The sequence below is a fragment of the Phalacrocorax carbo genome, chromosome 19 (assembly GCF_963921805.1).
Source record: "Phalacrocorax carbo chromosome 19, bPhaCar2.1, whole genome shotgun sequence".
Classification (NCBI taxonomy): domain Eukaryota; kingdom Metazoa; phylum Chordata; class Aves; order Suliformes; family Phalacrocoracidae; genus Phalacrocorax; species Phalacrocorax carbo.
Window position 1 is genome coordinate 9,064,486 of NC_087531.1, and position 27,199 is coordinate 9,091,684.

The 27,199-nt window shown below is 47.2% G+C and overlaps 1 protein-coding gene across 6 annotated transcripts; it reads left to right on the forward strand.

Moving 5' to 3' along the window:
• On the forward strand, window positions 1-26,886 carry LOC135316272 (excitatory amino acid transporter 4-like). Of its 6 annotated transcripts, XM_064469243.1 has the most exons (12): window positions 7-524; window positions 4,405-4,662; window positions 5,545-5,682; window positions 7,549-7,753; window positions 8,605-8,647; window positions 9,259-9,599; window positions 11,889-12,122; window positions 19,570-19,764; window positions 20,202-20,336; window positions 21,786-21,889; window positions 24,152-24,179; window positions 24,838-26,886. In XM_064469243.1, the coding sequence occupies exons 2-11, from the start codon at window positions 4,449-4,451 to the stop codon at window positions 24,154-24,156; spliced, it is 1,614 nt and encodes a 537-aa protein (XP_064325313.1). In that variant the 5' UTR covers window positions 7-524; window positions 4,405-4,448; the 3' UTR covers window positions 24,157-24,179; window positions 24,838-26,886. The 6 variants fall into 6 exon arrangements, with proteins under 6 accessions (XP_064325315.1, XP_064325313.1, XP_064325312.1 ...); XM_064469242.1 differs by lacking the exon at window positions 24,152-24,179; XM_064469241.1 differs by lacking the exons at window positions 24,152-24,179; window positions 24,838-26,886 and adding an exon at window positions 946-1,039 and having other exon boundaries at window positions 9-524; window positions 21,786-22,174.
• The last annotated feature ends 313 nt before the right edge of the window (window positions 26,887-27,199 follow it).

The window sequence follows — 27,199 nt, forward strand, 5'->3', positions numbered from 1 at the left end:
CCAAAAATGCTCTCAAATATCTCAGTGCTTCTGGGAGAGTGGAGCCTGGAGAAGCAGCCTTCACCAAGGAAGAACCTTCATCAAGAGAGCAAAGCCACCTTCTTCCTCACAAGAAGGCAAATCCAAGCCATTGCCAGACTGTTAATGTGCATGAGTATTTTGATGACTTACTGCAGCAGTCTGAGAATTTCCAGCTGATGCAATCAAGAATATTTACACAATTTCAGGCCAGTGACACAGAGGGAATGTGCTGTGGAGGGGGCTGCTATATTGCAAAATATGCATATGGAGAAAGGGAGCAAGTCAGCAAAAGGGTGGGGACATCAACAGGAGCAAGTTCTGCTGGCGAGTTCCTTCTGTGCAATAAGTTTTGCTCTGAGAAGGCTGCTGAGCATATGGTGGAACATGGGATCAGATGACTAATCCTGAACTTTCCCATATCAAACTAGAAATTTCATTTTGTTTTGCACAAAAATACATTTTCTAGTGCACGTGGAGGAGGAGACATTTGGAGAAAAGAGCAGGTGAGTCCCTTAATATGTGTGAGTTCTGCTTCCACCTTCCCTATACAGGAATTCGTGCCGTTGTTGTGGTATGGTCCAACTCTAAGAAAGGCAAAGTTTGGAGGAGAGGTGAGTCTGCGTTTCTGTACTCCTGGTTCAGTGTGGGTCTTCCCAAGTCACTGTGGCAAATGGGGAGTCTGGTCTGTGTGTAGCAGATGGGTGATTTCAGAGCCGTCAGTGTGACTGTTTTCACTTCACTAAAGAGACGATAGCTTTGCATGGCAAAGTAAGTTAGCACTTCACCTTACCAAGGTGTGCTGGGTTGTTTGATGAAGAGTGAGTGGTTTGGGAGTACGGAAGAGAGTTTTTGGGGCTTGAAACTTTGTTTGGTGGTTCTGCTTTTAGAACTGATTGCCTTAGGTGGTAATCCATTCTGCTGTAGGAAGTCACACCGCATTCCCACTGAGTGGAAGCTGGCCAACATTATTCCAATCTACAAAAAGGGCAAGAGGGAAGATCCAGGGAACTACAGAGCTGTGAGTCTAACCTCAGCACCTGGAAAAAATATGGAGAAGGTTATACTGAGTAATATTGAAAGGCATTTAAAGAACAATGCCATCATCAGGCACAAGCAACATGGGTTGACAAAGGAAAGCCCTCTGTAAGCAATTTGATATCCTTCTAGGCTATCTAGGTCCATACCCTGTGGATGGAGGGAAGGGGGTGGAGGTCGTTGTTGTGGATTTTAGTAAGTATTTTGGCACTGTCTGTCACAGCATCCTTCTGGCGAAGGTGTCCAGCTGTAGGATGAGCACGTTGATGGTGCATTGGGTGAAGACTGGTCTGGATGGCAGGGCTCAAAGGCTTGTAGCGAATGGGGCTCCATGGGTCTGGTGACCGGTCACCAGCGGTGTTCCTCAGGGCTCAGCCCTAGTGCCAGTGCTGGTCACTATTTTGATCCCTGATCTGGAGGCCACAGTTGAATGTCCCATTAGCAAGCTTGCTGACGATACCAAGCTGGGAGGGGCTGTTGACTCTCTGGAGGGACAAGAGGCCTTGCCAAGGGATCGATATATTGGGGCATTGGGCAGTGATTGATGGGATGAAACTGTACAATTCCAAATGCCGGATTGTGCCCCTGCAAGGGAGTAACGGTGGGCACAAGACTCACTGGGGAGAGGAGTGGCTGGCAAGCAGCCCTGCAGAAAGGGATGTGGGGGTGCTGGTCGGCAGCAGGCTCAAGAGGAGTCAGCCATGTGCCCTGGCAGCCAAGAGGGCAAACCGCATCCTGCGGTGCATCAAACACAGCACAGCCAGCTGGTCAAGAGCGGGGATTATCCAGCTGTATTCAGTGTTGGTACAGCCTCACCTGGAGCACTGTGTGCCGTTCTGGATGTGAAGGTCCTTGAATGTGTCCAGAGGAACGCAACAAAGCTGGTGACAGGGCTGGAAGGTATGTTCTCTGAGGAGTGGCTGAGGACTCTGGGTTTGTCTCCTTTGGAGAAAAGGAGGCTCAGGGGTGACCTCATCGCTCTCTGCACCTTCCTGAGGAGGGGACGTGGAGAGGGAGGTGCTGATCCCTTCTCCCTGGGATCCAGGGACAGGATGTGTGGGAATGGTTCAAAGCTGTGCCAGAGAAGGTTTAGGCTGGACATTAGGAAGCATTTATTTACTGAGAGGGTGGTCAGACACTGGAACAGGCTTCCTAGAGAGGCGGTCAATGCCCCAAGCATGTCAGTGTTTAAGAGATATTTGGACAATGCCCTTAATAACAAGCTTTAACTTGATCAGTCCTGAACTGGTCAGGCAGTTGGACTAGATGATCATTGTAGGTCCCTTCCAGCTGAAAGAGTCTATTTATTCTATTCTACCCCTCCAGCCGCTGACACTGCAATTACTTTTCTCACCATAAGGGCAGTAAACTCTGGGACAGGCTTCTGGAAATCCTGCAGGCAAAAGAAGATAAGATGGATCACAAAAGGGATTATTCAGTGAGTCCATGATGGCAGAGTGAGATCTGAGGGGTGTCCTCTTCCTTGTAGGGCCAGTGATGCCAGTAACTGGCTAGACAGGAGGATACAAGATGTATGAAAGTCCTGACTCATTGGAACCTGACAGCTAATAATTTTGTTTGTCCAACCCTATATCTGGGAGGCTACTAAATAAATAACACAAGTCTATTCTAGGGCACAGGGGATTGAATCCATACTTTCTTAACCTACTGTGGAGTTCAGGGGGCAAAAACTCAATGAACCGAAGGAATATATAAATTGCAGTTTCTTTCTCTCATGCATAGCTGTGAAAAGTAGGAGAACTGGCAGTGAAAAGGAGGAAGACAAGCAGTTTTTACCCAGTCTGATGTGTATTGGCTCCATCAACAGATAAAATCAGGGTGGTGTAATGAGTGAGTATGTGATCAAGCTGGAATCAGCCAACCAAAATCCACAGAATGCTGTTTGCTGATCCAACAGCTTGGGTGACCGCAGCAGCGCTGCAAGGTTCCTGCAGCAAGAGCCCAGAATCTTTGCCTTCAAACAGCTGAGCCTTGGGAGGGCTTAGAGTGACTTGGCTGGGCCACCTCAGGTGACTCTCCACTTCCACCTCATGAAGGTATTAGCATCTGTGCAATCAAATCTTTTATCAGAATGGAGGTTTTCCTCCATCTGTCTGTTGGAAATGACCTTGCAATGTTGTACCATGAACCAATTCCTCTCTAAGGTGATGTCTCCAATTCATGATAAGCGTTTATCTGGCTCCAAATGGCAGACACTAGATGCATATTTTATAGAGAATGTAATCCCAGTTGTGATGGTTTCTGTGACTTAAATTTAGGATTGCAAATGGAGTAGCTCTTATTTGACTTGCAACACCAAAGAAAGGTCTTTCAGCACCTGCTGATGTTCTAATGTGACTTTGTTCTTCTTTGGTTTCATCTAGACTTGCATTTTCTTTGCAAACTCCTGGGAACAAGAATTGTTTTCAGACCTTGTATCTGTCAAGGCATGGTGACAATAGGAAAATGGCACCTGCATAGTCAGGCGATAATCCTCCTAATGATAAGAAGTGTTGGATTGCTGGTGCCTTTTAGCACTCCAGAGTGGACTGGAATGTCTGTGCAGCCCCCTTGGGGTTTTGTTCTGAGGAATATGGATATAATAGTAAAAAATAAACAGTTAAAGAACAGTAGGCTGCTCCAGGCCTTGAAGGCAGTAGGTAATAGCACAGAACTGGTCCTTTCTTTACCTCTTTGGAGTAGGTTTGATCTCAATCTTAGTATTTGTGAAGACAGGACAGCAAGTTAACCCCATCAGTGGAGTCTAACAAGAGATACTACTTGAAAGTCCTATTGTGCTTCAAAGAAAAGTCAGTAAAGCATTATCCTCAGGCTCCACAGAAGGCAAAGGGATTATGTTCTTTACTGCAGAAACAGCTGGTGCTGCTGGCTGTCATGGGGAAAGCTGTTCTGGTAGAGGCCTGTCCATCTAGAAGTTATGTCAGAAATGTTGTTTGCTGCTTAGTCTTGTTTGGAACAGTTTGTATACAGGAACTGCTTTTATTGCAAGGTGATAAAAATTAATTCCTGTCCAAACTGATAAAACTCCTAAGAACAAGCCTAGGTGAATGTGGAGCCCTTTCTGTCTGCCCAGTTCCACCACAAGCCACTCCTCGGTGCAGGTTGGGTACTACAGAGGCCAGAGCTTCTCCAGAGACACCAGAGTGGTCATGACAAGACCCTGGCAGCCCTTTAGATATCTTTCCCCGGGGTCTGCTCCTTGCAGAGGAGCTTATTAATCAACTCTAAATAAACCTGCTCAGGGCCCCAGGGAAATTACCTAAAAATGAAGGCAAGGTGTCAGGTGCTGCAGCTTACGCTTTCCCTCCTGTGCTTCTCCTTGCCCAGCATAGGCAGAGCTGTGCCTTGGGGACTGAGCAGCCGTGCTGACCATGAGCGAGCAGAGCCACATCAACAGCCTGTTCCTCAACGAGGACGCAGACAAGCGGCTCAATGCCGAGAGCCGGGTGCAGCGCTTCTGGCAGGCAGTGCAGAAGCGGGCAGCGCGGGCCAAGAAGCGAATGCACAGTATCACTGCCGACAGTGCTAAAAGCTTCTTCAGAAGAAATGCCTTTGTCCTCTTCACCATTGCTGCAGTCTTACTAGGTATGGAGCTGGTGACAACACTGAGCACCGTTTATAAATATGGGGAAAAGTTTGTTTGTTATACAAAGGTTTTATTTTATCATAATGATTTGGCTGGGGAGGTGAAGCTGATGAGCTGACAGCTCAAAATGCTGTGTAAATCAGAAGCACTTTTGTGTCCAAGGACAACAGACCTTGCAGAGGGCTTGTGTGATGGAGTCCTTGTTGATCCTTGCTGGCTGCAGCTTGGGAACAGTCTACAACAGAATGGGTTTGATGATCCGCCTCTATCAATCCTCATAAAAAATCATCCAGGCTTGTTCAGAGGCTTCTTGTGAGTGCAGCTACAGGCACAGGGGCCTTCAGATTCATCCCACAGCTTTATCCTAACAGTTCCAGAAGGGGGAACTGATGCAAAGGATCAACGATGCACTGGGCACAATGTAAACTAAATCTGCCCAGCAGGTAGTGGATTGTCCCTAGCTTTTGATCCAGGCTTCACGTCTCTAACTCACTGGCTGAACTCAGCTTTAAGAGGTGGGTGGACAAAGTCTCTGAACTGTGTAGTCACAGATAGGTTTGGCTGGGAGATCATATCTCCGGTCACAGCATTTTTGTGTTCATGAGCTTCCTGGGAACAGACCCCAGAGGAGCAGAAGACAGAGCAACAAGGAGACCTGTGGTTTAGCCTGAGGGTCCTGTGCATATAAATATGTCAGAGGGAGAGAAAGCATACAGTAAAAACTGGATCATAGACTTTTAGAAAAAGAAAGAGCTTTTGCTCCTTTGGGGAGAAGAGGAGCTGAAAGAGGGTGAGAAAGAGAAAAGCCAGCTGTGGGGCTGAGGGACAGAGCACTAGATCACACTGTTCTATTTCCATTCTCGCCCCTTGCTGATCCACAGGGATCATCCTGGCATTTTCCCTCCGGCCCTACCAGCTGACCTATCGCCAGATCAAGTATTTCTCCTTCCCCGGCGAGCTGCTGATGCGTATGCTCCAGATGTTGGTTCTTCCTCTCATTGTCTCTAGCTTGATTACAGGTGAGAAGTGCTTTCTGCTGATTTCAGCCACAGCAATAACCAGCAATGACAGATGCTAGCTGTTGTTGGAGTACCCCTCTGTGCCCTGGAGGTGCTTGGATTAGCTTGGCTAATAGTGACAAGCCTGAACCTACAGCTGTAGTGAACATGATTCACACTCATAGCCCTGCTGGCTCAGTAGTGGGGAAGAGAAGCAGAAGGCCTTGTGCTTTCTCAGAAGACTAGAGAGGACACAATGTGATGTTTCTAATGCTCAACACTTGAGCACTAACAAGGATTTCATCCTACATAACCTCAAACATCAAGAAGTTTGTTGCCCAAGTCAGCTTCAGGTTTCCTCCAGCCCAGGGAAAGTTAATTCATGTCCATCCAAAAGAGCTGGAGTTGATCACTGGCTGGAGAGCTTGTTTCATCCAGGTCCTCATAGAAGTGTCGTGGTTTAACTCCAGCCAGCAGCTAAGCCCCAAACAGCTGCTCGCTCACTCTCCCTGGTGGGATGGGGGAGAGAATCAGAAGAGTAAAAGTGAGAAAACTCAGGTTGAGATAAAGACAGTTCAATAGGTAAAGCAAAAGCTGCGCACACCAGCAAAGCAAACGAAGGAATTCATTCACTACTTCCCATCACGGGCAGGTGTTCAGCCAGCCCCAGGACAGCAGGGCTCTATCACACGCAATGGTTACAAATGCCGTCGCTCCGAACCTTCTCCCCTTCTTTCTTCTTCCCCCAGCTCTATGTGCTGAGCAGGACATCATAAGGTGTGGGACAGCCCTGGGGTCAGTTGGGGTCACTGTCCTGGCTGTGTCCTCTCCCAACCCCTTGTGCCCTCCCAGCCCACTCACTGGTGGGGTGGGGTGAGCAGCAGAAAAGGCCTTGACTCTGTGTAAGCCCTGCTCAGCAGGAGTGAAAACATCCCTGTATTAGCAGCACTGTTTCCAGCACAAATCCAAAACACAGCCCCACACTAGCTCTATGGAGAAAATTAACTCTATCCCAGCCAAAACCAGCACATTCTCCACCCCTTATTCCATACCATTTACATCATGCTTAGGTCCCACACTATCCAATACAACCTCATTAACCACCACCCCCCTTCCCATCCTTTCATAATACACAGAAATCATTCCCTTAGTCTATGGACCATCCCTGTAGAATGTCCATAAAATGTCTGTAAAATGTCCCCAAATGACCACTGAGTTAATTTAGTCCATGACTTTGGGCTCTGTCTGTTCTGGTGGTCACTCAGGGCAAGAGAGGTGGGGTGTTGCGTGGAGTTATGGGGCACCAAAGCCAGCTCAGGTTGGGTCACTGCTGCTTGTAAGACTTGTCCTCTGCTATTTTGGGTGGTTCCTGATATAGTAATTCCTATAACATGCAACTCAAATCATGGGTTACAACAATTTAAAGGTATTTCCATTACAATCTCCACCCCAGTCCCTTTGGACAAGACCATAGGGTTTAACATTGCAATGAACTGCTCCCCTTGCCCCTGTCAAGCTTTCAGACAAAGGAAGGGACAGCAAGGCATTCCACCTGCTGAAACATCCCACCATTAGGGACTTAAAGGTCCAATGTACTAGTAGAGGATTATTACCCTTCTGAGAGCTTTAGGAGGAAATTGCTGTATTTCCAAATGCAGCCTAAGACCCATCAGTGCTATGCTTCTTCATAACCACAAGCCACGTTCTCCCATATCCACATCACTTTGGAGCTCGAAAGTCTGCCCCTGTATGCTGTGCTTCCTTAGAGACCCCAGCTCCTCATCCAACTCACGCATGTGCCCTGCACACTTTGAATCTTCCTCGGGCTTCCCCCTTCCCTCCAAGACAATAGACCTTCTCACCTTGTCTCTCTGTGTTACTCCCCAGGAATGGCCTCGCTGGATGGCAGAGCCTCAGGGAAGATGGGGATGCGGGCTGTCGTCTACTACATGGTGACCACGATCATAGCAGTTTTCATTGGCATCCTCATGGTGATCATCATCCACCCAGGAAAAGGATCTAAGGAAAAGCTTCACCGAGAAGGCAGAATTGAGCAGGTGCAGACCACAGATGCCTTCATGGACTTGGTGAGGTAGGTGAACAAGATGGTCTCACACTGAGACCATGTCAGTGAGATTATATTCCCCCATACTACTACGGGGCTGAGTATACTGAGTATATATACATAAAGTACTACTACTTTATGGCTGAGTCTACCCAGCCTACTACTTGTAGCTCAGTCTAGCTAACTGGCTTTGCCACTCTGAAATTGAACGCTTGGCCTGGAGCTCTGGAGTCCAGCCCTTCTGTTAGAGGTATTAATGCAAGAGGCCAGGGTATGCTCAGCAAAACAAGTAATGAAAACTATCAATAACTACATGCCCTTCAGCAAAGGCTACTCCAACTATCCATCTTCACTGACCCAAGGAAATCGAGGAAGTGGTTCCCAAGACATTGTCTCTCCCTCCCTTGCTGTGACCTTACACAGTGAATTGCAAAGATGTACCTTCTCAGGTGGTATAAAGCTGTTTCTAAGGTACAACATAACAGAGAGCTCAAATGACAGCTGTAGAGATGAGGCTGAGAGCAAGACAGTATATTAAAAATTGTAATATGGTATTGTTTCCAGGTTCAGTTGGGTTTGATGATGCTTTTACAATGAACCCGTATCCTAGTGCTGTATGTGTGTAGTCTCTTTCCACATACCTGAAATACACTCTTCTGGAGTCTGAAAAGATGCAGGAGGGTGCCTTGCTCCAGATGAGCATATTTTTATCTTCTGTCAGTCAGAGAGAAAGGGCCCATCTGCTCTGTAGCCTGAGCTGGCATTGTGAGAGTTGTGACCTGAGACACTGCGCCAGGACAGAAGTGTTGGCCAGGAAGCCCATATTTTCTTGCTAGTCAAACAGGACAATAACTCTTTCCTTGTTTTATCTACTGCAGGAATATGTTCCCACCCAACCTGGTAGAAGCCTGCTTCAAACAGGTACGAAATCCCACCTAGCCTATCACTCCCCTTTGCTCCCTTGCCCCAGACCATGGTGCAGCCTACTTCTCTGAGGGATAGAGTAGCAATTTCTTTATACTGCCGTCACACTTCCCCAAGCCTGACTGCTCCAGGAGGTGTTGCAGTCATTAGTCTGTATTACAGCACCCCCCCACGCAAGCTTTTCAAGCTGTCTGTAGATGGGGGCTTCAACCTCCATCCCATCCCACACTCAGAGTCAGGAAGGGTTTATGTGATCTCAGGTAGCAGTCTTGGACTGGCAGTGAAATGTGAGCAGATTCTCCAAGGATTTGTCTCTTCTGAAGTGCTAGTGTCCTTGGAAGCAATACAAAGAGTTATCAGAGAAGCCAGAATAATATTGGTCCTAGGGATGTGAGATGCTCCAGTGGTCTCTTTTGACCTTCAGCTCTATGAACTTTTTGATGAAAGTACTAAGCTAGGGAGTTTGAGAACAGGCAAGTTCCCCCACAGGTCAGCAGTGAACTTGCAGCACTCTCCTTTCTTTAGGAAGGGATGCAAAAGCATAGCATGTTGTCCTGAGCTCCTGAACCAGGGCCTGCGAGTACATCTGAGAATGTGTGTCTTTTCAGTACAAGACGCAGTACAGCACCAGGGTCTTCACCAGAACCATCCTCCACAGCAGCAATGTCACAGCAGGTGTGACAACCACTCAGATCCCTGTGCCTGAGAACTTCACTGGCATCCTGGAGAACTTCACTCATGCCCTGGGGACCATCTCCGAGGTGCTGACATTTGAAGAAGTCATTCCCATCCCAGGCTCAGCCAATGGGGTGAACGCGCTGGGGCTGGTAGTGTTCTCCATGTGCTTCGGTTTGGTGATCGGCAGCATGAAGCAGAAGGGACGGGCCCTGCGGGAGTTCTTTAACTGCCTCAACGAAGCCATCATGAGGCTGGTGGCCATTATCATCTGGTGAGGAGCACGGCCGGTTGGAGCAGGAGGTCTGCAGGTGCAGTTTCCGCTGACCTGATGAGAAGTGGGGTAGCTTTAAGGATGACATGTACAGGAAAAGCAGATGGGCACAGCTCTCCTTTGGCTCCATCAGGATGGAGGGAAAAGTCTGGATGGGATATTTGTTTACATTTCATTTCCTGTTTTTTGTTTTTACCTTAGAAATATCAGGTACACCAGGACTTGCTTTCCTTGAGGCTGCTGGAAATATCCTTGGAAGACCAGAGAGCTGGAGTGGAAGATCTCTTAGCCTTACCAACAGGGGTAGGGTGTGAGGCTTTCCCACCAAAAGCTTTCCTTCCAGCTATGTTCCAGGAGTCTGACTTAGCTATGAATCTCAATAACCTATTGCCGCTTTCCTGCTACTCAGGGTGGCATCTGTATGCATTAGCTCTGAGAACTGAGCTGGGTTGACAAGGTCAACTCAAAGTTACTGCCTTTCAATTTGAGGTCTCCCAGATCCCAACTCCTCTAGAGCTCAGCTGCTTGTTGCTTTCTGTGTAAGGCTGCTTGTTCTACATGGTCCAGATAAGCAAGGCATTGCTGAGATGAGTCTTCTCCAGAAGGCAGCATTTTACCGAATCTTGTTGGTTTATGCTCTTTACCCATCTAGGTGTCAATGTCTGAATAGGAGTTTGTGGTAGGTACTGCGAGACAGGAGAGATGCAGGTGCTGGCAGAATACATGGGAGTGTCTGAGAGGGAGGGAGATCTGTCAGCTCCGCACCCTCTCCCGTTTTAGATCACTCCAGCTTCCACTCTCTGGTCTTCTAGTCACAGTCTTTGACCTCAGAGCAACATCCTGGGCACGGGGGACAGGCCTTACACAGAAAGGCACAAAGGGGAAGAACAACCCTGAGCTCATAGCAGAGTGTTGGGGAGCCCCAGCCCCTCTGGGCTCTTTTCCTCCACAGATGAGCCAGAACTTGGGGCCTTGCTTTCCTAAGAAGAGATAAGAGTAGCCTGAAGGCACAGAAGGGAGAGCACAAGCACAGTGGAACAAGCAGACCTGCACACTACTCCCAGGGACAATTTGAAGGTGACTTCAACATCCCCTCCTTCAGCTGCCCCTTGCAGTGAAGGAAGGCAGGGTGTTGATGTATAGCACATTGGTTACACTCAGAAAACTGCCTGTGCACATACAGTAGGTAGTGTCTGGAGAGACCTCCTGACTTACAGAATCCTGCTGGCATAGGAGGCAGGACTGTCAGCTGCAGCCCAGCACTCCTTCCTGATGCCACAGTCTGCAGAGCATCTCCCAGGAGCTTGTTTTTCCTGGGGAGCTCTGCTCACTAGCTGCAGCCAAGAATATCTTCTAAGAGAAAGGTCAAAGGAAATGAAATATTTGTGAAATCCTTTCCTGAAACTTTTCCAAACCTCCCAGGATAAGTTGGAGTTTGGCATATGGACCTCTGAGCCTTGTGCATGAATTGCATGAGAGCTCTTCAGCTGTAGAGGCCAAGCCCTGAGAGGTGTGGCCATGGAGCTGGATTTTCTTTGGTCCAGTTATTTGTCCATGTTTAGTTTAGTGCCCATGATATTCTCCATTTCTGTTGTTATGGCTTCCTTTCTGTGGAGCCTCACTGCTGCTCATGATATGCATTGTTATGGAGGGGGAAAAAAGCCTTAAGGAATGGAAAGGGTAGCAGTGTACCTCAGAATGGGTTTTTATATAAGCCATGGCTGCTTTCACAGGTGTGTGTGCCCAGCCCTTGCTACACCAGATCTGGATTCCCTATATGTTCCTATTCCTTAAATGTCAATGTCTGAACAGATAGCAAGGCTGATATCCCAGAGCCTATGCTTTTACTCCCCGATTCCCTGTTTCTCCTATACTTCCCTGTGCCTCAGTAAAAAAGCACACTCTTAGCCCAAGTTCTGTTAGAAAAGGAAGGAACTCTGAAGACTCCTCTACATAACCTCCCCTATCAATTCTACAAGGAGTGTTGTGGAAACATGTAGGGAACCCAGAAGGAGGAGGAAACCTCCACCAGTGCCCAAGCTGTGCTCACAACAGAGTGCAGGGAGTACCCAACAGTGCAACAAGTGCTGGTTTTTTACCATATGATGAACAAGTCCCAGCTCTCTCTAGGTTTCCAGAAAAGAAACCAGCAGTATCATCCAACGATTGGGCTCAGTGAGCACTTCTGGTGTGCTGGCTAATTGGGGATTTGTCCAGACAGCATGCATTAAAGTTGGTGTGAGAGTGTTGGCGCCAGTTCTGAGCTTCAGCCTTGTGTTTCTGCCACAGGTATGCCCCAGTTGGAATCATGTTTTTAATTGCTGGCAAGATCCTGGAGATGGATGACCTAGCAGTGATGGGAGGCCAGCTGGGGATGTACACGCTCACCGTCATCGTTGGACTCCTCATTCATGCCCTCTGCATCCTGCCACTGCTCTACTTCATCGTCACTCACAGAAACCCCTGGGTATTCATTGCAGGGCTTCTGCAGGCCCTCATCACAGCCCTGGGCACCTCCTCAAGGTATGACAGCTACACAGGAGTAGGGTTGGGGCTGGTGAGGATACTCTGGGGCTGCTTCTCAGCACTCCATTGCCCTCAGTGCAGCACTGCAGTCTCACAATTTCTAGCACTAGCAGCTTTTTGCACTGGTCCAGCCAAACTCATCTGAGAGCAGAAAAATTCCCACTCCCCTGCTCAGGAGACCTAATCATGGGGCCATCTCTAACCATCAGTGCATGACCCATATTCCTCCTTACCAACCATGGTGATGACTCTGCTTGTATCACTGAAATGCTGAGCTCAGGTGTGCTGGTTTTGGCTGAGAAGGGGTTAATTCTCCCCACCGTGGCAGTCGGCTACCTTTCCAGCTTCCCACGTTGGCGGGACGCTGGGAGAGGTGGGGCCATGGCCTGGGTGGCTGACCCTGACTGGCCAATGGCATGTTCATTCCATACCATGTGACACCATGACCAGTATATTAATGGGGGCAGTTTGCGGCTTGGAGAGGCACGGCATCGGGTTGGTGGGCAGCTGCGTCATGTGCAGTTTGTTTCGGCGGTTCATTCCCCCCCCACCAGGTTTCACGCCTCTCGTTGTTTTCCTTTCCCTTGCATATTTGTTGTTGGGGTTTTTTTTAATTTTAATTATTAAACTGTTCTTATCCCAACCCACGAGCGTTACCCTTCTGATTCTCTCCCCCATCGCACCGGTGGGGGAGTGAGCGAGCGACTGTGTGGGGCTGAGCTGCCGGCTAAACCCCAACAGTCTTTTTGGCGCCCAACATGGGGCTCAAGGGTTGGAGATAACAACAGCTGCTGGTCACAGCACCATGTTGTCCTTTTTGCAGCTGGTGTTAAAGATTGGTGTTGCTTTGTTTAGTCTGCTGTGTTCTACTGTGATTAACATTTTGCCTATGATATTTGTTAAGCAAACACTGGTTTCCAGCTTTATCTGGTATTTGGGGTTTTTGCTGAAACCCTTACTGTACTTCGGATACCACCTTGTTGAGGCAATTATCAATTATACCTCCTCTGCTGAGAGATTTTATATGGAGGAAATACAGAATGGTATCTTTGCAACTTTGTTCTATGATGTCTCTGCCTCTATTACAACAACCTTTTTGTATCTTGAACATCCTTGGGTGGTTAAGGTATACTTGTTAGTTTTTCGGCATGTTGTTTTGGTTTTGACTAAGCAACTTAAGAATATCACCCAGAAATCTGCCCCAAGGCTTGATAGTTACGAGTGGCAGGGCATGTGGGACAGCATGGGCAAATCCCTAGGGCAGTGGGCACCCCCAGTGTTTTGGAGTTTCCCCCCCTGAACAAGTGCAGGATCCTAAAAAACTAGTAGAATATTTGGAGAAAGTATGTTGTTACGCTGGGAAATCCAGAGAGACACAGATAACTGCAACATGCTGGGACTGGCCCATGCATACTGAGCCCTGCTCAACAGTATTCAGTGCCCCCAGGGGGAAGAGAATGTCTCTGGATTGAAAGGCAAAGTGACAGGCACTGTGGCTACTCAAACCCCCAGGACCAGCACTGTGGCTGAACCAGAGAATCAACCTGTGACAGTATCAGTCACCCCCATACAAAAGATGAAATATTGGAAGTGGACGTCATGGAGAAGCAGGGCCATCATGAGGAGAGGAGGAAAAAGTAATAAATGAAACGGAGAGCACCCGGTCCCTGTCCTTGAATGAGTTGCAAGATATGCGAAAAGATTTCGGCTGTCGTTCAGGTGAGCACATTGTCACCTGGCTGCTCCGATGCTGGGATAATGGGGCCAGTAGTTTGGAATTAGAGGGGAAGGAAGCCAAACAACTGGGATCCCTTTCTAGGGAAGGGGGCGTTGACAAAGCAATTGGAAAATGAACACAAGCCCTCAGCCTCTGGAGGCAACTCCTGTCCGGAGTGAAGGAAAGGTATCCCTTTAAGAAATATGTTACATATCGCCCAGGAAAATGGACAACCATGGAGAAAGGCATCCAATATCTAAGGGAATTAGCTGTGCTTGAGGTGATTTATGGTGACCTGGACGATCAACGGTCATCCAAAGATCCATATGAAGCGGAGTGCACACGACCCATGTGGCAGAAGTTTGTATGGAGCGCACCATCCTCGTATGCAAACTCATTGGCTGTAATGTCTTGGAGAGAGAACAAGGCACCAACGGTAGAGGAGGTGATTGATAGACTCCAGGATTACAAAGCAAATCTCTCTTCCTCGCTACTCTCTGCTGTGGAGAAACTATCCCAAGAGGTCCATCAACTCAAAGAAGATATGTCCTGCTCCCCACCTCGACAGAGTAGTGTCTCAGCTGTTAGGAATAAGCGTCCTTTGGCTCAAAAGAGAGGATACACACCACGGGCCATCCTATGATTCTATCTGCGTGACCATGGAGAGGACATGATGAGGTGGGATGGCAAGCCTACCTCGACCCTACAGGCACAGCTATGTGAACTACAAGGAAGAACAATCACTCAGGGAAGCTCTTCCAGGAAAGCTGCTGCTCCAGTTTCCAGTGAGCAGGTCCCCAGACAGAGGAGTAGAAGCGCAGATTTCATTTCTAAGCGTAATTGATTCATATTTACAGGAAGTGAGTTGTGACTGCCATGATCAGGACTAGAGGGTCTCTGCCTCCAGCTGGGTGGAGGAAAGGGATATCCGGGCTTACAGGACTGTGTGGATCCGATGGCCTGGCACGTCTGACCCACAGGAGTATAGAGCTTTAGTGGACACCGGCGCACAGTGTACCTTAATGCCATCAAACTATATAGGGGCAGAACCCATCAGCATTGCTGGAGTGACAGGGGGATCCCAAGAGCTAACTGTATTGGAGGCCAAAGTGAGCCTAACCGGGAAGGAGTAGCAAAAGCACCCCATTGTGACTGGCCCAGATGCTCCGTGCATCCTTGGCATAGACTACCTCAGGAGAGGGTATTTTAAGGACCCAAAAGGGTACAGGTGGTCTTTTGGTGTAGCTGCCTTGGAGACGGAGGAAACTGAACAGCTGTCTACCTTGCCCGGTCTCTCGAAGGACCCTTCTGTTGTGGGGTTGCTGACGGTCAAAGAACAACAGGTGCCGATCGCCACCACAACAGTGCACCGGCGGCAATATCGCACCAACAGAGACTCTCTGATCCCCATCCATGAGCTCATTCACCAACCAAAAGGCCAAGGAGTCATCAGTAAGACCCACTCACCCTTTAACAGTCCCATATGGCCAGTCCGGAAGTCTAATGGAGAGTGGAGGCTAACAGTAGACTGTCGTGGCCTGAATTAAATCACTCCACCGTTGAGTGCTGCTGTGCCAGACATGCTAGAACTTCAATACGAACTGGAGTCAAAGGCAGCCAAGTGGTATGCCACAACTGATATTGCTAATGCATTCTTCTCAATTCCTCTGGCAGCAGAATGCAGGCCACAGTTTGCTTTCACTTGGAGGGGCGTCCAGTACACCTGGAATCGACTGCCCCAGGGGTGGAAACACAGTCCTACCATTTGCCATGGACTGATTCAGACTGTACTGGAACAGGGAGAAGCTCCAGAACACCTTCAATACATTGATGACATCATCATGTGGGACAACACAGCAGAAGAAGTTTTTGAGAAAGGAGAGAAAATAGTCCAAATCCTTCTGAAAGCTGGTTTTGCCATAAAACAAAGTAAGGTGAAGGGACCCGCACAAGAGATCCAGTTCTTAGGAATAAAATGGCAAGATGGTCGTCGTCATATTCCAATGGATGTGATCAACAAAATAGCAGCCATGTCTCCACCCACTAGCAAAAAGGAAACACAAGCTTTCTTGGGCATTGTGGGTTTTTGGAGAATGCATATTCCACACTACAGTCTGATCGTAAGCCCTCTCTATCAAGTGACCCGGAAAAAGAATGATTTCAAATGGGGCCCTGAGCAACAACAAGCCTTTGAACAGATTAAACAAGAAATAGTTCATGCAGGAGCCCTTGGGCCAGTCTGGGCAGGACAAGATGTAAAAAATGTGCTCTACACTGCAGCCGGGGAGAATGGCCCTACCTGGAGCCTCTGGTAGAAAGCACATGGGGAGACCCGAGGTCGACCCCTGGGTTTTGGAGTCGGGGATACAGAGGGTCCGAAGCCCGCTATACTCCAACTGAAAAAGAGATATTGGCAGCATATGAAGGGGTCCGAGCTGCTTCAGAAGTGGTTGGTACTGAGGCACAGTTGATCCTGGCACCCCAACTGCCAGTGCTGGGCTGGATGTTCAAAGGAAACATCCCCTCCACACACCATGCAACTGATGCTACGTGGAGTAAATGGGTTGCACTGATCACCCAGCGGGCTCGAGTAGGAAACCCCAGTCGCCCAGGAATCTTGGAAGTGATTATGGACTGGCCAGAAGGCAAAGATTTTTTATTATCACCAGAGGAGGAGGTGACACGTGCTGAAGAAGCCCCACTGTATAAAAAACTGCCAGAAAATGAGAAGCAGTATGCCCTGTTCACCGATGGGTCCTGTTGCCTTGTGGGAAAGCACCGGAGATGGAAGGCTGCTGTATGGAGTCCTACACGACAAGTAGCAGAAACTGCTGAAGGAGAAGGTGAATCGAGCCAGTTTGCAGAGGTAAAGGCCATCCAGTTGGCCTTAGACATCGCTGAATGGGAAAAGTGGCTAGTGCTCTCTCTCTATACTGACTCCTGGATGGTGGCAAAATGCCCTGTGGGGCTGGTTAGAGCAGTGGAAGCAAAGCAACTGGCAGCGCAGAGGCAAACCCATCTGGGGTGTAAAGGTACGGCATGTGGATGCTCACATCCCCAAGAGTCGGGCCACTGAAGAACATCAAAACAACCAGCAGGTGGATCAGGCTGCCAAGATTGAAGTGGCTGAGGTGGATCTGGACTGGCAGCATAAGGGTGAACTATTTCTAGCTCGGTGGGCCCATGACACCTCAGGCCATCAAGGGAGAGATGCAACATACAGGTGGGCTCGTGATCGAGGGGTGGACTTGACCATGGACGCTACTGCGCAGGCTATCCACGCATGTGAAACGTGCGCTGCAATTAAGCAAGCAAAGCGGGTAAAGCCTCTGTGGTATTGGGGACGATGGCTGAAATATAAATATGGGGAGGCCTGGCAAATTGACTATGTCACACTCCTACAAACCCACCAAGGCAAGTGCCATGTGCTTACAATGGTAGAAACAACGACTGGCTGGCTGGAAACATATCCTGTCCCCCACGCCACTGCCCGGAACGCTATCCTGGGTCTTGAGAAACAAGTCCTGTGGCGACATGGCACCCCAGAGAGAACTGAGTCAGACAACGGGACTCATTTCCAAAATAACCTCATAGACACCTGGGCCAAAGAGCATGGCATTGAGTGGGTGTATCACATCCCCTATCACGCACCAGCCTCTGGGAAAATTGAATGGTACAATGGACTGTTAAAAACTACACTGAGAGCAATGGGGGGGTGGGACATTCAAGCACTGGGATACACATTTAGCAAAAGCCACGTGGTTAGTCAACACGAGGGGATCTGCCAACCGAGCTGGCCCTGCCCAATCAGAAATCCTACATACTGTGGAAGGGGATAGAGTCCCTGTAGTGTATGTGAAAAGTATGCTGGGCAAAACAGTCTGGGTTCTTCCTGCCTCCGGCAAAGGCAAACCCATTCGTGGGATTGCATTTGCTCGAGGACCTGGGTGCACTTGGTGGGTGATGCAGGAGGATGGAGAAATCCGATGTGTGCCTCAAGGGGATTTGATTTTGGGTGAAAACAGTCAATGAACTGAACGGCACAATGTGAACTACTATATAATATTGTGTGTCACCTCTGTGATGTATCAATGATATCAGAGTACGAGCCTCCCAACCCATGGAAGATAAACTGTGAAACAAGCAAAGTGCAGCAGTGATGGAACGATGACTGACTCGGTATGCAGCAACCCAACGCCACACACACCATCTCTCCCACCCGGAAAGACTGATACAACAGATGGAGCCCAGAGTCATGGACTGGGTGAACTCAATGGACATTTTAATGGACATTTTACAGGGAAGGTCCATAAACTAAGGGACTGATGTCTGTGTATTATGTTAAAGGATGGGAAGGGAAGGGGAGGGGTGGTGGTTGGTAAGGTTGTATTGGATGGTATGGGACCTGGGCATGGTGTAAATGGTATGGAATAAGGGGCGGAGAATGTGCTGGTTTTGGCTGAGAAGGGGTTAATTCTCCTCACCGTGGGCGGGTCGGCTACCTTTCCAGCTTCCCGCACTCTGCCTAGTCAGCAGGAGGCTGGGGGGGGCGGGGCCACAGCCAGGCAGCTGACCCCAACTGGCCAATGGCATGTTCATTTCATACCATGTGACACCATGACCCGTATATTAAGGGGGGGCAGTTGCGGCTCTGGAGAGGCGTGGCATCGGGTTGGCGGGCAGTGAGCGTCTGCGTCGTGTGCAGTTTGTTTCGGCAGTTCATTCCCCTCTCCCCTCCCTTCCCTCCCCCGCCAGGTTTTGCACCTCTCTTCGTTTTCCTTTCCCTTGCATTTTTGTTGTTTTTTTTTTAATTTTTAATTATTGAACTGTTCTTATCTCAACCCCTGAGCGTTACCCTTCTGATTCTCTCCCCCATCTACCAGTGGGGGAGTGAGTGAGCAACTGTGTGGGGCTGAGTTGCCGTCTAAACCACTACATCAGGATAAATATCAAATCCCACTGAGTTGCAGCATTATTCCCCATGGACATACCTCTCACACACATGTACTTACACACACATTTGCACATGTACTGTGCAAAGTCACACGTACACAGACACACATACTGTATGCAGCTGGCATTAAACTCACAGAAGGCCTGGGCAAAGGCATAAACACCCATATGTTCAGTGACTAACACGGCCAAAGCAAGGGACTCTAGATAGCTGTTGTTTCACTAAGTGCCGTGTTTCTTGCTATGTCCATTTCCTGGCAAGCACATAACAGTCTCTCCTACATGCTTTCTCACGCTGAAACACACTACATTTTTCCTGCTTGTGTTCTCTTTCAGAAACAATTCTCTGCTTTCTCTGCAAGATATATTCTCACACATGGGTCAGTGTTGTCTTATGCACTGAGGGGGATGAGAAAGGGCTCAAATATTTTTAATAGCTGGAAAAGGAGTTTTGGTCTTGAGGCTCTGTCCTATGTACACTGAATCCTCCAGAATCACCTTCTTTTGGTGTTATACCAGCATCATCAGCCTCAGGGCTACACAGCCCATGTCCCAGCCCCCTGAGGAAAGCCATGGCTAAATGTGCAACTGCAGTGTGCACTATATCTGAAGAAGCCTTGCTTAGACTGTTCTTTCTCCTAGCAGCTTCTGGCCTCTGGCTCACATGGCAGGGTGAAAAAGCAGGTGGGTAAGGTCATAAACCAGGAAGAGGCTTAGTCTCTCTTCCAAAGTCAGCATATACCCAATTCATGTTGTTTTGTAAATTCCTTTCAGCTCAGCAACTCTGCCCATCACCTTCAGGTGCCTGGAAGAAAACAATGGTGTGGACAGGCGCATCACGAGGTTTGTTCTGCCTGTGGGAGCTACAATTAACATGGATGGCACTGCTCTGTACGAGGCCCTTGCAGCCATCTTCATTGCGCAAGTCAACAACTATGAACTTGACTTCGGGCAGATCATCACAATAAGGTGACTTTTGAAAGAGTTGTGGGACTACAGGAAGGGCTTCAGTTTTGTTGGCTTATCTGAGGTGTGCTCAGGTTGTCCTTTATCTCAGAAAGTACAATGAGGAAAAAAAAGTATGGAAAAGAAGGGTGTACTACACCTCCAAGTGTAGAAGCACATACGGCACCACACGTTTGAGGCTCCACTTGAGCCCTTATTGCATTTCCAGGTCTGGGCCATCCCTTAGCTGGAACTGTCTGTTATGGATGGGTGCCTGGCAGGGGGGAGCCTCGCTGCTGTGTTGATGACCCATGTGTCGCCATCCCGCTCAGTGACCAGGGCAAGAAGGCTGCCAAGATGTTTTGTAGATGATGAGTCTGAGCTCCTACCTGACATTTCTGCAAATGCAACTACCTCTTTTCTTCCCTTTGCTAATAGCTGTGCTTTCCTGTTCCCTCCAGCATCACTGCCACGGCAGCCAGCATTGGAGCTGCAGGTATTCCCCAGGCAGGACTGGTGACTATGGTTATAGTGTTGACATCAGTAGGGCTGCCAACTGAAGACATTACACTGATCATCGCTGTGGACTGGTTTCTGTAAGTCTTGTGCTCAGCACAAGTCTTCTGTAAGTTTTGTGCTCAGCAACATGCACTGCTCTGTGCTCCCTGCCAGCGCTTACAGAGTTTGTACGCTCAATGTTTCTGCTACATGCAGCCTCAGTAACATATTGTTAAGGTTAAAACACACCTGTATCCATGAGACCTTTGCACCGTAGCCCTCTCTGCCCATGCTGGAGTCTTCACCATGTATTTCAGTGACCCAAGGCATCAGAGGTCACTTGTAGATCAGCCTGGTCACCAAGCAGAATGTCCTTAGTTTGCTTTATATTAAAAGGAACCCAGAAACTATTTCCAGACCAACACGGACAGGTTGTGCCAATAATAAACAAATTCACACTGCAGAGCAATGGTTCTGTGCTGCCAGACACAGAAAGTAGGATGAGACTGGGCTGTACAAAGTTGAGGAGTGTTTAGGTAGGTGCAGCTAGACAGCTACATTGCTCCATTTCACCTTTCTTTCCCTTTTAAACCTTGGGACAATTGACTTCACAGGAGTACTCTCAGGAACTATATTGAAGAATGCATTTGTGCACAGTCCTCACTCTGTGAAACACAACAAAATCCTGACTCAAGAATACACTGTCAGTGTTTCCTCTGTTCTTCTGTATCTTGTATTGCTGGTTTGTAGCCAAAGCAGCCAAAGTCTGCTCCCAGCCATGGCTGAGCAGTTGGAAACATTCTTGCCCAACACCTCCATTTCTCCTGTGAACTGTGCATAAGAACAGACTTGGCTGGAAAAGGCCCTGCCTCCTAAGACACCAGGTTACCTCTTGTACTTACCCAGAAAGGTTGGTTTCAATCAGGTACCAAAAGTCTTACCTGTTGTTACTGCCTAAGGATATGATGGGTTGCTGGACTGGTGATAGCTTCTGCTCTTACATACAGTTGTGGTTGTGGAGAATATCTCATTGCAAAGGGTGTTTTAGATTTGCCATTTTGCACAAAGAATCTGGTGCCTTGTCTTAGTGTACACTGTCCATGCTGAGGAAATGTGGCTCCACAGCAGCACTAAAAGTCATATGTTTGCACCAGAACTTCTGCCCTTTTTGTAAAACAAAATGCAACTCAAGCGTAACAGATGTGGCGAGGCTCATCTGAGTCTGCAGAAAGGCCTTAGCAGCCCTTTGGAAAGGAAAGTGTCCATGTGGAACCACAACAATGTTTCCCTCATTTTGTGGCAACTTCAAAACTTTTCAGTGAGAAACTGGGAATGCAATAGAGCAGGAATGAATGTGAAGCCTGTACTCAGGGCTATCAGTCAAGGAAGGCTCTTTGGGACTCATTTTCATGTCAATGTTGAAGTGTGAAGTATTAGAGTGACTTGAAAAGTAGAAAAAGTTTCATTGAAGATGTTTCTTGAAATAGTCTTCATCCCCGCAGCTGTTACTAAGAAGCTATATTTAATTTTTCTCTCTAATTTTTCAGGGACCGCCTTAGAACAACCACCAACGTCCTGGGGGATTCTCTGGGGGCTGGCATTGTGGAGCATCTCTCCCGGCATGAGCTAGATGCACAGGACTGCGAACTTGGTAATTCTGTGATAGAGGAGAAAGAGCAGCTCTCCCACCTGGTTTGCCCACAGAACGACACCCACAGGCACCCCAGGAGTGAGACAGCAATGTGAAATCGGGCAGCAGAGTGCAGATTAATGCTGTAAAAAGCCAAGACTTGAAACAGAAGTCCATAGTGGAGGACAGAGAAAGATCCACTCTCCAAGACGCACACTTTTCTCCCCCCTCTGCCACATGCAGCCTTCCCTGACCCTGTTTCTCCCTCATCTCTTTCTGACTGGCATTAAAGAGGTGAAAATTAAACTGTGAAGAAAGTTTTATTCCACAAGAGCCTGACTTAGTCATTCTTATGGGGTCCAAGAGTTAGACCTGAGTAAAGAAGACTCAGTGAATGAGCTGGCTAGGAGCTCCTTTGTTTCTGAGCTAAAGTATGAGCTAAGTGGCAGGGTGGGTCAGGGATGCCACCACTTCTGGACTGACACCAAAATGTTGCCTTGATGATTCCACCCTGCAGGATACAGCTGCAAAGCCTTCACTTGGTCAGGGGCTTCCCCCAAGCTCATAAAGCTTTTAGCACTGGCCATTTGGAGATTTCTGGAGACCCCCAGCACTCCTTTTCAGCTCTTCACTGGCAAGACTGCTTATGATAAACACAGTGTCCTCCTTACTCACAGTCCTGGTGTTTGCACAGCTATGCAGATGATGCTTCCTGAGAGCTTCTCACTCCTCTGGCAACCCTTCTGGCTGCAGATACTAGAGTCACCCATCTCCTGAAGGAATGTGGGACCATACAGCAGGGACAGGGCATACTGTGCTGGCTGGTAGCACAAATAGGGGTCAATAGGCTTTTCATTAGTGGAAGCTGCTAAAGAGTTTATTATATCCATTATTCAGCCTCTGAAATAGCTTTCCCCCCTACCAAGCTCTGCCAAACACCAGTTAACTTCATTTCTCTTTAGCAAGCTGTTCTCCTCTTGGTAACACCAGAAGGGGAAATGCAAAGTTTAAGAACAGTTTGTCCACCTGAGGAGCTGGATGGTACCTCCACGCCAGGAATGACTCCCTGCCACCCCAGATTAGCTCAGAAAAGTTTCACTCCTCATCATAAGACTCCAAAGGAAACTGTTCCTTTGCTCATCTTTGGCTGTTTTCAGAAGTTACTTCCCTTCAGTCACATTGCTCCAGAATGTGCTTCAAAATATCTGTCTTTCTACAGCTCCTTATTTATAGGCAGTACCCAAGCACTTCCCAGCACTTGTACAAGTTTGCCAGACCCCAAACTTACAAATTCAGGATAAATTTCTCAGTTCCTACCAAATGGAGTTTAGCTTGTGTTTAACACACTTGGACATAAGCCCACACAACATCTGAAACATCTCAGAGGCTCAAGCCTGCTTCATCCATGCTCTATCCCCCTTCCCTGGCATGGCCAGGAACACAGCCTGTATCTCTCACTCCAGTGAACAGGACCAGCAGGGCTTGCTCCATAACAGCCAGGTCCATGAACATCCAGAATATGAATGTCTAGAGACAACCAGGAATATGGAAAGGTTCCACAGGTTTTGGGCTACTACAGTGTAGCTGTCTTGCAGCCTCCTGTTGCACAGCTGAACTATCTAAACGGGGCAGCTTTTACTTGAGGTCTGCTCCTTACTCCAAATCCATTATAATACTCAAACATCTCTACCCTGGCTTTCCACGCTGATCCTTCTCATCCAGAAGCCCTAGCCTTACACTCAGAGATGCACCTAAGTGGACTTCAGGAAGAAGGACCCCAGAGGCATCAGCGGAATCAGTTTTGCCAACCACAACTGCACAACTCCCATGCTTAGCACCCCAGCACTAGCAAGGCTTCCTACAACACATTTCTTGAGATGTCCAAAGCTAGATCCTGAGGCTCTTTTTGGTCTTTCAGGAATTGCACAATTATATATCAGTGCTGTGACATTCCACGTCCTCTAGGCAGAGTATTCTATTTTTATGGGTTGGATGATTGTTGGGAACCTGAGAGAAATGGACAAATACATCTCTTCCACATGAAAGTGGATAACAGAGCAGGGTTAATAGAAGTGTATTGTAGCTCTGTGTGGGAGTAGTTGGCCTTAGACCCTAAGGCAGCAGGCTGTTTCCTGACTGTGGGAGGCAGGTTGCTTATTCTGACAAGAGATCTGCTCTAGCAGGGGGCAAGTGAGCAGGATAACGAATTATTATCCTCCTCTTTGCAGCATTTTTTTAATCTTGTATGAATACTATTATAATGTCTGCTCTTCTCCTTTCTAGACTAAACAGACCCAGTATACCCTCACAGGTAATAATCATTCACGTTCCTCTCATCTGGACTTTTTCCTTGCTGTTCCACAGCTTTCTTAAAGGGGAGTAACTAAAATTTGACACAACAATTCAGCTAAAGATTTATTAGTGCTGAGCACCGAGGAAAGAATGTACATTAAGATTTAGATCTTAGACTCAAGTTACCATAGTTTAACAGCATGCCATGCATCAGCTGATCAGGATAACTGTCCATGATGCATACATACAGCAAATTCAAGTCTGTTCATCTTATCTTAAATCTTAGTGAGGTTAGACTCTGATGAGATGGCTGGATCTGAAGACTGGATCTTAATCAAAGAGTTTTAAGATACACTGCATTAACCTGTATCTATAGTGGGCTAAGACAGCACTAGCTTATCATTAACACAGCTCAGCTGATATGAGTCTACACCTTCATAAAGAACAGACCTGCTTATAAAACCCAATAAAGTACTTTATTTTTTCACAACGGCATGACAGCATTGACTCCACTCCCGTGGTAACACATGATAATGCCTATATCATTTTAAGCAGAACTGTTGGCTAGCTAGTAATTTCCCAGCCTGTGTTTGTGCAGTTGATTATTGTTACCTAAGTTTAGTAATTTATATTTGACTATATTGAGCTGCATTGTTTTTCTTTTTTTTTCCCCCCAGACTATTTGTCCAACTTTTCAAGAAAGCACTGAATTCTAATCCTGAAGAGACTTCCTTTATATCAAGGGCAAACTGACAGATGAATTGGAAGAAAAGATTGTTGGATTGAACTCTAGCTCAAATGGGAATTAATCCTGGGAAGTCCTATGGCTTGTGTTATACAGAGAGTCAAACAAGATGATAATAAGGGTCCCTTCTGGCTTTATAATATATGCACGTGCTTTCTGGTTTAGAAATATTGCAAAGGGTCCTTCCAGCCCAATCATTTTGAAAAGCTACCTGGAAGGATCCTAATGATACTTTAATAAAACTCAGCAGGAGCCTAACCTGTTTTCAGTTGCTGTTAGCAGACATGTAAACATATGACAAAAGGGGCTCTCCATAACACATTGCATCAACGTGATCTCAGATCGCCCCACAAAGTAGTACACTGCAAGCCTTGCCATTTGTGATTTCCTGCTTTCAACACAAGATTAATGGAGCACAAACAAGTAGAGGCCTCATCTTCAAATACTGAAAACCAGTCTCCCATGGGGAATTTCATAATTCAGCTGATAGTTTTTAGCTCTGGTGTTTACCCATGTTGTTAATCAGTTTATGATTGGTATTATCTATCTGTTTACAGTACCTGAACAGTAAAGTATTGTCAGGAATTTGCATATATATACACATACACACACACCCCCCCATATATGAAGGGGGCACATGTGCACAGACATACATATACACAGAGTTAATTTTTTTTGTTGCTAATCCAAGAAGGAAAGGCAATACTAAACTCTCACTCTGTAAAGCTGCACACAATTTTGGTGCCCACATCGACTTATCTAACTAATCCCATCCTCGAAACAACACAGGCTATTTTACTTCCTTCAGTAATGAATCTTCCAAAGCAAGGTTTACCAGGAAGGAGCTCAATCCATGCCAATTTTGAGTTGTACCTGCCGGTGATGTAACAAGAACTTCTCAATGTACAGAGAAAATTCTCCACTTTGACTTCCCTGCGTATATCCCAAGGACCCACGTCCCCACTACATCTGACTTGGCAAGGAGGCAGGCTTTAAGAGCTAAGCCAAGAATACAGAAGTGTTTGTACTCCTTCCAAACCCAATGCTGACCTTGTACTAACTCAGCCTTCAAAAGTAGCTAACTGAAAGTATTTATCAACTGTCTTTTTAAATCATCCGATACTTGAGTGTGGAGTAAGTGAATGTGGCCTCCCGTGATCTCATCGCCCTTATTGGACGCAAGCCGTGGGATAGAAAAACAACCCACAAAAACACAGAACTGAGGCCTTGATACGCGGGACAGAAGGTCAGGAGCACAGCTGGAGCACCGAAGCAGGAGAGCGCGCTTATCTATGTTTATACCATACGTGGAGCTAGTGTGATAGAACACGTTCAGAGGCAGCGAGAATGGAAAAAGACTAGCTCAGGAGGCAGACTATATTAAGGCTGCTCTTTTGTGAATAAACAGCTTTTGGCTTTGCTTGTGCATGAATACGGAGTCTGTGTCATGAATCGCCACACTTGAGAGTTTATGCAGTCTTTTCTTCACTGCAGTCCTGCTGCTTCTACTTGCAGAAACTTTCTGAGTTTCTCCTATTTGCAGAGAGAGTTATTCCTAACGATTATATAGGCAATATTTGGGATGAAACAAAGAGCTATCTCAATGCATACATACACGAGGAGCTCTTGGATTAGAGCACTTCTCTTCAAAATTAATTTTAAGAGAGAAAATCCATGAAGAATATGGATTTTCAGATGATAGGCCATGTTCACATTACATATGTGATACATGCACGTTGATTCAGGAGTCAGATCTGCCCTGAAATTGTATGTCCTTCTCTTGCTCTGCCCAAGGAAGAAAGAGATAACTGGAGATCCGTCCTGTACAGTGTGTTCATAGCATTCTGGCAGTTTGACTATGTTGATTCCCGAGGGCTTTTTCTTCATGCTGTGAGTTTCAGTGTTAATAAAGATAGTTTGCATATTTGAAGAATAAAGGGAATTTTTTTCCACAATGCTTTTCCATTTTTTTTTTCTATTATTGTTCCTCAGGACCGTGACCTTATAAAGTTATGGATGTTACTTTTAGCATTATGTATTATGCTTCCTTATCTCCATGTGCCTATGACATGGGTCAAATACTAAATTCAGATTTTTACAAGGCCTTCCCCTAAAGCTTTTTCTTTGATGCCATCTTTTGCATATGCCCATCAACTGGCAAAGCTGCACGAGGCTTACTTCACATGCAGTACACAGCACACAAGCACATACTTCCATCTCAGAAATCCACACCAAAGAATCATAGGATCATAGAATAGAATCACAGAATGCCCTGAGTTGGAAGGGACCCACAA

Coding starts and splice junctions, on each gene's coding strand:
- LOC135316272 (XM_064469241.1), top strand. CDS start 4,449: ATGAGCGAGCAGAGCCACATCAACAGCCTGTTCCTCAACGAGGACGCA. Junction 8,648..9,258: donor TAGAAGCCTGCTTCAAACAG/GTACGAAATCCC, acceptor GTGTCTTTTCAG/TACAAGACGCAGTACAGCAC. Junction 19,765..20,201: donor GGGCAGATCATCACAATAAG/GTGACTTTTGAA, acceptor TGTTCCCTCCAG/CATCACTGCCACGGCAGCCA.